At 41.1% G+C, this 14,498-nt stretch overlaps 1 protein-coding gene across 1 annotated transcript in view; it reads left to right on the forward strand.

Moving 5' to 3' along the window:
- The window catches only part of sez6b (seizure related 6 homolog b), a 141,333-nt gene that overhangs the window by 114,039 nt on the left and 12,796 nt on the right, over positions 1 to 14,498 (forward strand). The window contains exons 8-10 of the mRNA XM_047595015.1: positions 3,539 to 3,733; positions 5,159 to 5,297; positions 13,494 to 13,690. Of these exons, the coding sequence (XP_047450971.1) occupies positions 3,539 to 3,733; positions 5,159 to 5,297; positions 13,494 to 13,690 (531 nt within the window). The remainder of the gene's footprint in view (positions 1 to 3,538; positions 3,734 to 5,158; positions 5,298 to 13,493; positions 13,691 to 14,498) is intronic.

The following is a 14,498-nucleotide window of genomic DNA, read 5'->3' on the forward strand; positions in this document are numbered from 1 at the left end:
ATGTTTCAAGCCACGCAGATCTCTCACACTGACACACACATCACAGAGCAGCTTGAGAGAAAAGAGGCCTAGCAGTGTCCTATTTGTTTTGCGTGCTAGTTTAATTTTCATACCGATTCAACTGCGAAACACACAGAGCAGAACATTCTTTAAGGGATGATTCAGGCAAATGCAGTTCTTTGTCACCAATAAACAGAAAACTAACGATTTTCTTCTGAAGGCTGCAAACCCTTCTCCGTCTTTTAAAACCAGGTTGGCCAAGATGAAAAACACAGAATTCATGTCCCTTTTATTCAACACAGAAACATTAAGAGGCAGTCGTTTTACTGCACTCTCTGGTACTTTATTTAGTTGTGTTTTCACCCAAAACACCCACAACCTTCGGTCCATAAAAACTTTTTTTTCCCTCAGCTCCATGTCTGCATTTCCACTGCAGTGTGAAGGCCGGCAAATTTAAGAGTGAAGGCTCTTTTTACGCATTCTTGTGCGAGACCCTCCCCACTCCAGTCTAGTAGGTGGCCACAACGACTGTGCCACATAAAGCAAAGGAAAGTCATCAGCACTGAACTGTAAGTGTGGATGCAAATCAAGCCATCTCCTGCTGTTGATCATAATTTACTGCTTTTTTCATTGGACTCATTGAGTCAGAGTTGGAAAAGGGATGAGCAGTAGTTGCAAAGCAGATTTAAGATTCTTGAGGGGAGCAAATTAATTTTAAACTGCGCATGCATTTCATTAGACTCATAAATAAAATATTGCAGTCTCTTAACCTTTCAAAAATGTTCAGCGCCACAAACTCCACCCCCCAAAGTTCCTCTACTTTTGAAATATGCTAGCCCCCGGTGGTTTTCTTGAGTGAAAAATAATTTCTCTGGAATTTCATTTATGCCTTGGTGATTTATGTCCCTGCAACGTGCTGGGTATCTCCACAGATTTCTAACCCCTGTTGAAAGGTTCTGAAGTGAAAATATTATATTTATTTGGCAGCTGAGGAAGGGATAGAGCCGTGTACCAGGAGACCAGGAACTCACAAATGGGAGATCATCAGGCCCTGTTCCTGAATGATCAAATTCAATGCAAGTGGTGAGGTTTAAGTACAGGAGTGAACACACCCAAGATGCAGTGTGGATGTAAGTGTACCTCCAATTAGTCTGTGTATGAAAGCTTCCATGGTTCAAGTTTTCCTTCTGAGTTTTGTTCGGTTCTCTAAAATAACTACTGTCAGGGTGGGAATGAATAAATTAAGATTCAGTGAGCATTTATTTAGCGTCAGGGATCGGATCTAGGAGACCTGTTTTATTTTCAGGTGTGAATGCACTTAACCTAAACCTGTACATGTGTGATTGGATGATCGGATGTCTCAGAAGACGTGTTAATACCGAGTGTGAACAGAGCCAAAGTTTCTAAGAAAAGCTACAGTGAAAAACATGTGCTCAACCAAGGACCCTGCAACGGTTTGGAGAGGCCCCACAAACAATCATCTTCCCTGCTGGGTCAAAGACAACAATGACAACCTGAATGTCTTCTACTCCAAGTTTGAGAGACACAAAGCCACGCACCTCACTCCTTTGAGCCCAACAACAAGAGTCCCCCTTCATCGGAAACCTCTAATCCACCCTGATACTCAAGCCGCACTCAAGGGACAGAAAACTGGGAAAGTACTGGGCTCTGACTTTGTTTCATCCTTCTGTCTAAATCATGTGCGACCAATTGGCTCCAATCTTTGCTCTCATCTTAAGCAGATCCCTGGAGCTCTGTGAAGTCTCCTCCTGTTTCAAACACTCCCACATCACCCTCGGGATGTTTCAGTGACCTACCAAAAGAATGTTGTTTGGCAAACACATGTAATCTTCACTGCATCCTGCATCGCCCCCTCTCTTATCAGCGATACATGACCAGAAAAATAACCAGGAACATGGAATCAGGCAGAACATATGATTACTGAATCTTAATATGCTGAACTCCTCCTCTTAGGCAGCTCTACAGACCTCTATATTCCAAAACTACCAGATAAACATGATTTACAATTTAGGGACCAGGAAGGTTTTGTCTCAATCAATCCATTAGTTGCTGAGAGTAGTAAAGGACTGACCAACCAACCAACCAACCAACTAACCAACTAACTGACCAACGTAGCCATCCCATTGGCACAACTAAACCTCCTACTTTTCTCCTAAGGGGCTAAGCCTAGTTTGAGCTGAGGAGAGAAAAGTGGCCACCACTGTCATTAATGCCATCAGACATGACTTTAAACCTTAATAATGGTTTCCTTTAAAAAAAAAAAAAAAAAAAAAAGTACTTTTTTGTCATGTTTTCTCTTCACTTCACTCCATTTAATGGAGTGCATTGCACCAGTAAATTGTAAAGCTGCTGCATAGTTCTTGCTTCCCTGATGCTTGGGAATAAAAGTATTAGGGACAGATGTTCTGCCAAAATATTAACTTGAAGCACCTACCAGTATAAGTTAATACATTAAAGTCCCTATCATGTATTTTAGAGAAAGTCGAAACAATACGGAATCAGGGATTCATCGCTCGGCAAGTGGGAGATTATCACTGATCTTCTCTTATCTTTGGTTCCCACATTTGTCTCAGTTCTCACAATCAGATACGAGGCTCATCCCTGGTCTATGAGGGCTTCTACTACTACTACTACTACTCAACACAATCAGTGTAATCTGCTTAGTCCTCTGCTTTACTGCCGCAGATGGGATTACGTCCAAAGGGAACAGCCATGCGTGTTTCTAATGGACCTTATTATGGCCATTAACAAGGCGTAATACCGTTTAGCTCATCTTTATCAAATTTGATGGTCTCTCCTTCATCTTTGCCATTCCCACCACGGTGAGCAGATAACCTCATTTATGAGCAACCATCCAACCATCGCTAACTGCAGTTCTGCTATGTTTGTTATATACATCTTCATTTTAAAGGTTACGGTTTGTTCTTAATGTTAACACGCTGGGTTCCTCTACAACAAAGAATATGTGACAGTGGTTTCCAATTCAATTTATTTCGGTGCGTCTTGACCGGGAGTATGAGTCAATTAGGGCATTCTTGTCAATACCCCTGTCAGAATCTGATAAGCACATGTTATACAAACCTGTCTAACAGAAGTATTCATGACTCACCTGTATCAAAAACTAAAGACAAGCTACATGCCGAGAGTTGCCTTGGTTTTAACAACGGATACAATGTGGCAAAAAAATGTCTTCCAGTGTAAAGATGCATTTAATGCTTTTGTATATACACCTGAGAATAGATTTGTGTATGTGTGTGATCTCTGGGCTCACCTTTTCTTAGATACAAGTAGGGCTCCAAGGAAAAGGGATTTGGAAACCACTGCGCTAAGCAACAGCACAGCAATGTTACACGAAAAAGCTCTCGCAGCTTCGACCTTTTGTTGTTCCTCATAATTTGCAGTACTGTATCTCTAACGTCTATGGTAACACAAATACAGCATATCCATGAAAAAAAGGTTTAGCAGTTTCCGTCAGTGATAAAATCTTTGCGCCATAACTTGCTCTTTCTCTCCACAGCCTTTGCTGCAGGCCACTGCTATGAACCCTTTGTGAAGTACGGAAACCTGACAAGCAGCGACAGCACTTGGGCAGTGGGAGCCGTGGTGGAGTTCGCCTGTGATCCTGGCTATACCCTGGAACAGGGGTCCGTCACCATTGAATGCATGGACCCCAAGAACCCACAGTGGAATGAGACTGAGCCTGCATGTAGAGGTCTGTCAGTTCTGCTTACTTCAATCCAATTTAGGTTCATTGTGTTTATGTATTTCTAAATTACAATATTTGTCATCTCAGACAGTTTAAAAAGTTAGGTCAAGAGCACACAATTATAAAGAGAAACCCAACAATTCCCAATTCCCAAAGTGAGGAGGGGAGAAAAAAAACACTTTTAACAAAAATAAGCTTCAGACAGAACCAGCCTCAGGGCCATCTGCCTCAACTGATTGGGGTGAGAGGAGAAAGAGGAGAAAAAAGATGAGAGACACCTAACCATAGAGACTGGCCAGGTCTGTGTCACTGCAAATCAGAAATCAGTGGTTTGTTGCATCTCTTTGTACCCACCCTCTCTGCAGATAGTACTGTATATATTTACGGGGGTTTTCCATCAGTTTGTGTCAGTTTGGCATGTCTTTGTGTCAGAGTTGTTGTAATTTGGCCATAAATAAATTAAAATGTAATTAAAATGAAAACTAAAGTAGCTAAAGAACACTTCAGTGAGCGACCTTACTGTAAAAGAAAACACAAAACAGTAATATTATCTATAATGCACAGGTTATACAGCCTATCCAAAGAAAAACACTGACTCAACAAAAAAGAAGATATGAGAAAAAAAACAAGATGGCATTGTGAGAGTGTTCAAACTAACCAAGGTCAAGCTTCCAAGCTATTTCACAGGTGGTGTGGGCCAGCACTTCCACCACAGTGCAGTATTAGCCTTGCAGCGTAGATAGCGTTATATACATCAATCAGCCATAACATTAAAACCACAAACAGGAGAAGTAAAATGTGAAAATACAATGTTCCGCTGGGAAATGTTTGGACCGGGCATTTGTGTGGACGTTACTTAGACATGTACCACCCACCTAGACCAGACCAGGCACCCCCACCCCATAGTAATGACAGTCCTTCATTGCAGCAGCCATCCCCAGCAGGATGCAGCCTGACACATAGCACCCAGAGGCCCCCACTAACAACATCCTGTTACCAGACACCACAGGACACCCTCAGAAGACCCATGTCCATTGTCTGATGAGTCGCAACAGTTTTGGAGGGTGGAAGGAAGGTGGTCATAATGTTATGCCTGATAGGTGGGCTAAATCCTAAACAATATTTAAGTGGTACCAACACAAATGCTTACAACATGGATTCACAGAGGCAGACTGCTCACACAAAGTCATGGCCGCGCTGAATGATATTACCGTCTTTCTATGCCTGGACAAACCAATCAGAAAACGACCTTGGACTCTAGTGTATGTTTCATTTCAGGTCACCATTTGAGCAGCGCTCCACATTTACGACAACAAGTCATCAAACACGAGCTGTTCAAAGAACCGTCTCCACCACTGCATGTGCGCTGATTTTAATGAAATGTTCTCTGAGCATACGCTGAGTGTGTGTGCGTTCGCGTGTGTCTTCCAGCTGTGTGCAGTGGCGAGATCACAGACTCAGCCGGAGTGGTGCTCTCTCCAAACTGGCCTGAAGCCTACGATAAAGGCCAGGACTGCATCTGGGGAATCCACGTCGAGGAGGACAAGAGGATCATGCTGGACATTCAAGTGTACGTATACTGCGGTCTGATCCGCCTCTGCCTACCCCCTTTGAAACCACATTACTACAAACCATTTTCTCATCCTCTTTGAATCTAATCATCATGAAATCCGCTTCATCTCCTGTGCTGATGCACGCACTAGTCCCCAGCTTCAAACGCACCCACTGCAGCAGCCTGAAGATTACAAAGAGCTAACTCACCATGACTGGTAAAACACATTAAAAACACTACAAGCTGCTAATGAAAGAGTGCTCGGCTTGTGAATGAGATGCGTAAGTGCCACACAGACAAAGGTTAATTAAGTGCAGCCGAGAAAACTAATTATATCAGGGAGGAATTATTTGCAAGCCCTCAACCACCACCACCACCACCACCACCACCCCTGTTGCTCTCGCTCCAACGCCCCCCTTCCCTGTAATGGCTGGTAGGAGAGGGTGCAAGTGTACAGCATGGCAGTGTGTGTTTCCTGTGATTGCGGCGCCCAGGTGAAGCGACAGAACAACACATCCCGCCGTGTCAGAGCCCGATAAGTCAGTCAGCTGTAGAAAATCATTTGCCATTTGCAAGGAAATTAAGGAGGGCTCATTTGCATAGGTTGCATCTTATGCTCCGTTCCTCTCTCTCTTTGTCTCCCTCTCGCCGAAACCGCACCTGTGCTTGTGTTGTACTTTGAGAAGTGCTGATTAATAGCTTCCTCTGTTTTTTTTGAAAGGGAGTCTGCCAACATGAGTAATTGTTGCGGTTTTTCAGCAGAGCAGGGGATGTCAGTAAAAGTGAAGGCACCCACACAGGCTAAATACTTAAATATGATTCCAAATTAAAGAGAAGAACGGTGTTGTCACGCCAGTTCGGGAGGAAAAAGATGTCCATTTTTTTTGTATAATGCAATTACTGCCGGAACAATTTTCTGTATAGCTTCTGTAAAAAAAAAACAGGAAATGATTTGAAGAATGCACAAAACGTTTTCACCACCCTGTCTTAATTCGCCATTGGATCTTCGTGTGAAGCTCCAGCCTTTATAAAGGGGACAATCACAGCACCCTGCACGTTCCTGCTTTGTGTGAAATCACTCATCACTCTGACACACAGATGAGATATGCATCGCGTCTTTCTGCAGTGTGACGGCGAGTGGCACGGGCAGCAGGTTCCCCGAAATCAGAAATCTAGCATGATTTGTAATCTGCATTTTGAAAAATCGCAGCCCCCTAGTGTAAATTACAACAAATAATTCATGAAGCAAAGTGTTTATGCAGAAACTGAAGGTTTCTCCAATATTTTCCATTATGTCAAACTCTGTACAGATTTCATTCATATCCATTGTGCTAAAACCACCATTTGCCAGGGATTTCTATAATTCATTTGTGCTTTTATTTATTTATTTATTTTTTGTCCTACACAGGTAAGGTGTGTTGCTTAAATGCTCTAATTTCAGCAGCATAAATGTCTCAAACTACTGATAAATTTGCACTTTTGTCTTAATTGCAGTCCTCTGCTACGAAAGTATTCCTTTTAGAGATTTGAAATATCTTCAGTGTCTCAGTATATACCAGTGTATGCAATTATTGACCGGTCATTCAGTCAGTTCCCTGGAGCCATGTTTAACATCTGCTGTGAAATTTTCTCATTCTTGACTATATTTACAAGTTCCTCAGCTCCTCAGAGCCACGTTATTTAACCACAAACCAAAAGATCAATTTCCATCAAGTCTTGAGCTAGTAAACACTGGCTTCACTTCAATATAGTGCTCTATGTTCATGTGTCACGGTTGATTGCCTTTTTTAGTTTGCTAGACAGAAAACACTTTTTTGCCTTCTAGAGGAATTTGAATGAAAATGTAATTTTTTTTGGCAAGTTTTTTAATACTGATTCTGAAATTGAAGAAAAACGAGAACCAATGGATGTGAAAAACTACATTTTTTGCAGGTTTAAAAAGAGTAATGCCAAAACCCCTTGTGCCGCCCCGCGTTCTGGAGTTAAACAAAAATGTGAAGTTAGAAACAAACAGTGCAGTCTTTTGAAATGGTTAGAGTGGATACAGACTTCAGGTCTCGCTCACTTTGGTTATTGTCAGTGAAATCATCGTTTTTTACCGGGATAAGCTCTGCAAAGACCGAGGTACAACCTAAACTTCAGGGTTTCAGCACACACTGTGGTCTAGATTCCAAAAGAAAGCACATGGGAATATACCAAAACAGACATTTCCATGGAGAGAAGCATCCTAATCTAACACAAAGCCTCCTCGTTGTCTAACCATATGCCTAGCAGGTGTCTGAACATTAATACGAAGCTTATCAATAGCAGCTGTTCTCCCTGAGCTCTCAGGGTTAGTCGGTGTATAGAGATATATGAGGCCTTTAACAAGGTCCCCGGGTATTTGTTGCACACAGACACCTGTGCACATGTGAACGTACACTACATCCAGTTCCATCTGTTTAATCCCCAGTGGCATTATCACTGGGGTGTGTCAAATCATTTTTATGGATGGCCTTCAAGTGAAAGAGGAGGGGTGAAAGAAAGTTGTGGCTAAAGTGTATGAGAGCGAAGGCAAAATAAGTGAAATCATCGTCTCTCAACCAAAATATACGGTAGACCACTGTCCACTGCTTCTGCACACGGTGTGCATGTGAATGTGGAGAAAGTGAGAATTACAAGGTCTTCCCAACTGGCATCCTGGATAAATCTCTCCTGCACATCTGCACGGCTGTTGGAAGATTAACACTGCAAAACAAATGGCAAACAGAGCTTGAAGAGAACATTAGGACGCTGCGGAGGCTGTGCGTTGTCAAAATGCTTCCCAGTCTGCGTCAGATTGATAAAAAAAAACATGTTGACTTCCTCCAAATATACACAAAAGCGAAGAAAATGATCTCAAAACTTGACTTAAACACTTTAAAAAATGATTTGGCTCTGGACTTAGCTTAAATTACACGAAGAGAGTTCACTGAAAAATTGGACTGCGTTAAAATCTCTGACACCACCTACTCTAAATGTTTTCCAAATGACTTTGTAGGGCTCTGACCAAGACTGCTCACATTTCCAGCCATACACAGACCTACACAACCACTACAGGTGACGTCAAATGTGCATGTCTACCATTGCAGATAGACTTTATGTTATTTATGCTAGTATTCGGATATACTCACTATACACCACAATACTATAATAACACTATAATAGTTTACAGGCGCTCTTTTAAAGAAGATGTTAACACAGAGCTGGTGTCTAGCATAAATATTTTCTTTTCTTTTTCTTAGCTTTTTGATCAATTATCTATTTATCTTTGTAGGGGAAATCACTTTTATTTGATCAGTTCTGTACTGGGACAATGAAGCACAAGGTTTTTACAAGGACAGTGAACGTGTCACTGGGATTTTACATCAGTTAAGTAGTCTGTGTAGAGCCACATAGCTATTCCCTTTTCTTGTTTCTCAAGTTACAATGTTATTACAATGTGAGAGTCAAGACAACTCACTTTACTCCCTACTACCTGTGCACGTAAGGTCAGTTAATATATATAATGTAAAATCATTACCATCTTCTAAGTGCTGTGAATTGTTAGGTTAAAAGTCACTGTTGATCCTGGTTGTCAGTTCAGCCTGCTCAGCCCTGCTTTGTTTTTTTTTTTGTTTTGTTTTTTGTTTTTTTCAAATTGACTAAATCAAATTAGAGTCAGGGAACAGAGGCTGTGATTGATTTTTCTCTACAGATGCACCGCAGAGCCGCACAAAGCCTTGTTTTGCCTAATCACAACAAATTTGACGCCAGCCAACAATATTTCTCAATCTGACTCGCTCTCTGCGCAGGTGAGAGGCTTTATGTGCTAGCAATCAAATAAATGTGCAACGCTGTGAGGCCCGGAAGACTGGGAGACTTCTCTGACTATTCTTGTGAGGGCTGGCTGCAGATGTCCAAAAATACACTGTATTGTTTTTCAAGCCGTGGCAACTTCTCTTCTATGTGTGTGAGTTTAAGTGTAGGATTTAACATTAATAACTTAGTTTAAACGGTTGAAATCTATCTATCTATCTATCTATCTATCTATCTATCTATCTATCTATCTATCTATCTATCTATCTATCTATCTATCTATCTATCTATCTATCTATCTATCTATCTATCTATCTATCTATCTATCTATCTATCTATCTAAGCACATAACTTGACTGCGTTTGTCAAGTGTGGACTCTGAGGTGGGAATATTTACAGGAATGCTCTTTGTAGTTGGTCATAAACGAAGGCTGGGAGGCCTGAGAAAGAACATGTCTCGGAATAGAGTTCAAAAATGACATCTTGTAGTTTTTCAGGACTAGTTGCCATGAAACCGTTTTTCCGCAACTGGCGTGCTGATTTAGATTGCCGTCCTAGTACAAACTAAATAAATTTTAAAAGGGAAACTATTTGGCAGCAATATATGTGTTGTTGATAGTAAATCAGTTTTATTTCAATCATTTTCTTTTGGAACTATTCTACACGAAAATTTCTATCCTTTGTTCAGAGTTTCAGAGAGGCCCTCTGTTTTACTAGTTTGAGAAACAACAAATCAACCAAAGCTTTGTCAGAAAATTAGTCATTTTTATATTTATACTAAGCAAGCGTTCCTTCTACTCTGTGTTTTAGAATCAAGTTTGAAGTCTTAATGATTGGTTTTGAAGCGTTTCATGGTCGTATCTCTTGCCTTTTAGCACCCCTCGGCACCCCTTTAGGGCCCCTCAGGTGTGAATTGACCTGCCTGGGATTTCTGTGAAATCGCTGCTTAAATCATACTTTTATTGCTGAGCCTTTCCTTGTTTCTACTTGAAGTTTTAATTTAGATTTTAATTAACTTCTTGGCTGTATTTTTGTGTGTGTTTTATTAACATTCCTTTATGCACTTGTTTTTAAAACTATGGATTTCTACAAGTGCTGTGGCAGTAAGTATGAAAATATATAGTGTACCATCTCCTAAACTCTAATGTTTATTAAGTTTTAATCACACATAATTAAACCCAAAGTGCAAGTACTTCATGAAAATCCAATGTGTGATGCCATGTCATTATACTTGCTGTACTTACTGACTTCTGTTTAAAGAAGAGAGGTTTAAAGTTCGAGGTTTTTATTTATCATAATGTACAGGCACGGCAGCAGCGAAATTTGATTGCAGCAAACTCAGATTGTGCAAATTAGCAGGTAAAAGTTAAATGAGAAAATAAAAAGGATTAAAATATCTGCAGCTATAGTATGAATAATGTAAACAAACATGGCAGCTGTAATGAAAGATTAGATGAGAGTACAAAGAGTCCGATTGTAGATGCAATAAATTATTTATCAAACTAGACTAGAAAATCAAATATAAATCGCTATGTTATTTATGATGATGGTGGAGAAGGGATAGCTCTTTGCATGTAAAAAAGGCATAAAAAGTCTGTGTGATGATGTGGCTCCTAGCTGTGATGTGTGGGATTGATCGTAGTCTGTATGGCCTCAGGGGGGAAGAAGCTCCTTTTCAGCCACTTAGTCCCAGCCACGATGGAGTGGAGCATCTGCCCACAGGGTAGCCACTTTAAAAGGCTAGCGTTGGGGTGGCGAGTGTTCGATAGTCTACTTTGCTCTGGTGCTGCATCAACTGTTTAGATGTTCTGTATCTGACAATCTTGTAACAATGCAACGCTCTGCTGGGAAACTTTAGATTACCTGGACATGTACCACCCACCTAGACCAGTCCAGACCAGACACACATATATTTTTGGCTAATTCTGCACTACTGTTACAAGGAACTTTCCCGTACGTGGGATAAATAAACCATGTCTTATGTCATAATGTTATGCTTGATCAGTGTGGGAGAGCAATTAGATTGTGTGGGACTAAACTTTGTCTACAGTTTGTAGTAGTCAAATGGTTCTGCTGTGGATAGACATGATCACTATAGTTCTCATCTGTTCTGAGACTAACCCATAATACCCTCATTCAGTAAATATAAATATATAATAAAATTATATAATAAAATAAACATCTCATCTCTGTCGGGCACTGTGTCGATTCATTCCACGCCTCTTGAACCTTCGATTTTCCAGCATTCCCATAGTGATTAATAGCTCAATCTCAGGCCGGCTAATGAGTTTTATCAGGAGCTGCTGGTGATTAATTAGCGACAGCAAAAAGCATGTCACTGCTTTATTCTGGCTAAACCATTTCTTCCATGCACTAAATCTTCTGTCGACAATGAGACAGCTCAGCCCCAGGTGACATTTTCAAATAGCCCTGAGGTTTGTAAGAGCTTCAGCTAAATGGTGAAATCAGAACAAATACATGGCCCTTTGCCAGCTAGCCTGTGACCGTTAACGTGGTTACGTAGCATGACATGGAGGGGAATATCGTTACAACTTACTGATAACAACATTGTGCTGAAACATGTTGGAAAAATACTTTTTTGACCATTTTGACAGTTGGTCACTTAATACTTTTGTTGTAGGGTTTAGGGATTTTGTTATGTGGCATGTATCTCCCAATAGATTTCTATTCAGCATTCATTACGACCAAAGATAGTGGTTCTTGACAGAAATCCCACACCTCCCCCAAAAAGTGAAACCCCTGAAGCACGTCAGGCCTGTCATGTTTTGCAGTGATCCCAGTCTACAGCTGAGGTTCACAACAGTTTTCACTATGTGGTTACAGGAATTCGTAGACACAGATGGACGTGTCACATCACAGACACTGGTGAAATCACGGCATTCGGAATTTAGATGTAAATTAAGTTGGTTTAATGAAGTCTTCGCAGTTGATGTGCAGCAGAAGTAAAAGTTGTGTGGAAAAGCTTTTCAAAACTTGTTTTTTCAGTGAGGTCAACAACCTTTTTAACCCCTGTAACAGATTTGACTGGTCAGTTTATGCATTTTTAATGTTCTGGTGACCACAGATATCTTTAGTATGATTTCGATATGGCCCAAACCAACTGCTCCGGGTTGTTACCAAGGTGATTTCTGACTGCCTATGAGGATGCTGATTGCCCCACTGAAAGCCTGTTACAGTCTCAAGTGGAGATTTCCATCACACTGATTTTCACCATTCTGTTCTTTAAATTATTCTCTCATAAGTCCCCCAACTCGAAGGAAATTAAATGATAAATCAGTGGACTGCAGCTGTCGCAGGGACCAGCTCCGACTCCTGAAGCTATCCAGTCAAACCGCACAGCATACATTATTAACAGTGTGGTCATCTAGTCAGATGATGTTATAGTGTCATCATGCTTTCACACCAATTTGTATAAGTCACTATGAGGCTGCCACAAATGATATCAAAGCACAAAGTATCACAGAAATGGACGATGACCATTGGCAATACAAACATCACAGCAACTCATAAACTCCCCATTGTTTTTAACACACACAAAAGACAACAAGAAGTCCTCCATAAGTTGATTTAGGCCCAATTACTTCATTCATTTTCAGTGTGCCAAATATAATCGCTTTACTGAGCTACTCTCTATTAGTACACAGCTTTGGAATATCCTCGAGACTTGCGCATGAGCATTTATCCACTTAATATGCAATATTGTGTGGGTGTTTGGGCTCCTATCACTGCCCTCTATCTAACCCTCTGTCATGCCCTCTTTAAATATGGCATCAGAAACTACAATTGTAAATTATAGGCTCCACCACTAGCTTGTTGATTTGTTATTTTTCTGATCTTTGTAGTGATCTTGAAATGCTGACGATCTTAATGTGACCACTAGATTCAGTCAGCCTAAATATACGAAGAAAAGCCAGACAGAAAAACTAATTTTCCATAAATGAGAAATGATGTGAGCCACAGGACTTCACCTTTTCTATAGTCACATTATTATCCTAACAATGTTCTCTTCTGCAGCAAGGAAACAGGAACCTTGCTGGCCCTCATGAATGATGTAACAGTCACTCTCGGCAATATGTAACCTTGGTTTGACTCAGAGTTGTTACGGCCTTCTTTGAGCAATTACACTCGCTTGAAAAATGCAAGAACACACTGTGGAGTGTACCATTAACATTAGGTTCTGCGAGACATCTCTTGTGGGCAAAAGATACTTGTATGCATGTACTGAATATGTTCTCTGCAAGACAGAGTTTAAATTTGAGGCCAAAGAGATCAGTCGGTACATCTATATCCAACTCGTTAATGTGAATCCGAAATATCACGAAAGGTCAGTAGATGTAGAAAAGACTTTATTCTGTGTGTGTTTGCATGCTCTTTCAGGTTGAACATCGGGATAAATGACCTCTTGACCTTTTATGATGGGGATGACCTCACAGCCAAGGCACTGGGTCAGTACGGAGGATCAAAGTCTCACTTTAAGCTCTACACCTCCAGCGCAGATGTCACCATCCAGTTCCAGTCTGACCCTGCCACAAATGTCTACGGCTACGGCAATGGTTTCATCGTCCACTTCTTTGGTAAGTCTCAGGAACATGAATATTACAGCTCAGGACACACTCACAGGATGCACTGCCATACACGTGATATTTTGAGGCTATTGCTGGTGTAGTTTGGTATGATATAATAGCATCTTTGATGTTTGAACAAGCTTCTGATGAGTCGACTGAGCTGTTGTGTTTGTCTGGTGTCTGGTCTGGTGTGAGTGGGTGGTACAGGTCAAAGTAATATCCACACAAATGCCAGGTCCAAACGTTTCCCAGCAAAACATTTTCACAAGATGATCAATGTTACTAACTTCTTTAGAAGTTGCAGGGATGCATAGAGCGAAAAGGCAGCAACGGATGGCTGGTATGGTGACTGAACTGCAGTGTAGCTGCTGATGGGCGGCCTGGGTTGATTAATGAGAGGTCTCCTGAAGCACAAGGAAAAGCAAACAAACTAGAGTAACTAGAGTGAACTTATCTAGGGGTCTGGTGATCTTAATATTGGTAGATTGTACAATCTGGCAAAGAATGAATGAAAAGCTGTTGTAGATACGCGGCAGCTCGACTGAATAGAGCAGGTGTGATCAATCAGGTAACCAGGAGGAGGCGTCACGCCTGCACACACAAACACAGAACGGAGAGGGACAATCAGGAAAGTCGGGCCTGCGCAGACACAAGAAAAAGGAAAACATGGAAGTAAAAAATTGCATGAAAAAGCGGCTGTTCCCAGAGGTGGCTGAGACTTTCCATCAGCGCAGCCCACACACTATATCTGATAGAAATCTAATGAATTCACAGTGAAGACAAGGCCACAGAATACAGATGATCAGCAAAGAGTGAT

This window comes from Mugil cephalus, chromosome 9 (assembly GCF_022458985.1).
Source record: "Mugil cephalus isolate CIBA_MC_2020 chromosome 9, CIBA_Mcephalus_1.1, whole genome shotgun sequence".
Taxonomy (NCBI): Eukaryota; Metazoa; Chordata; class Actinopteri; order Mugiliformes; family Mugilidae; genus Mugil; species Mugil cephalus.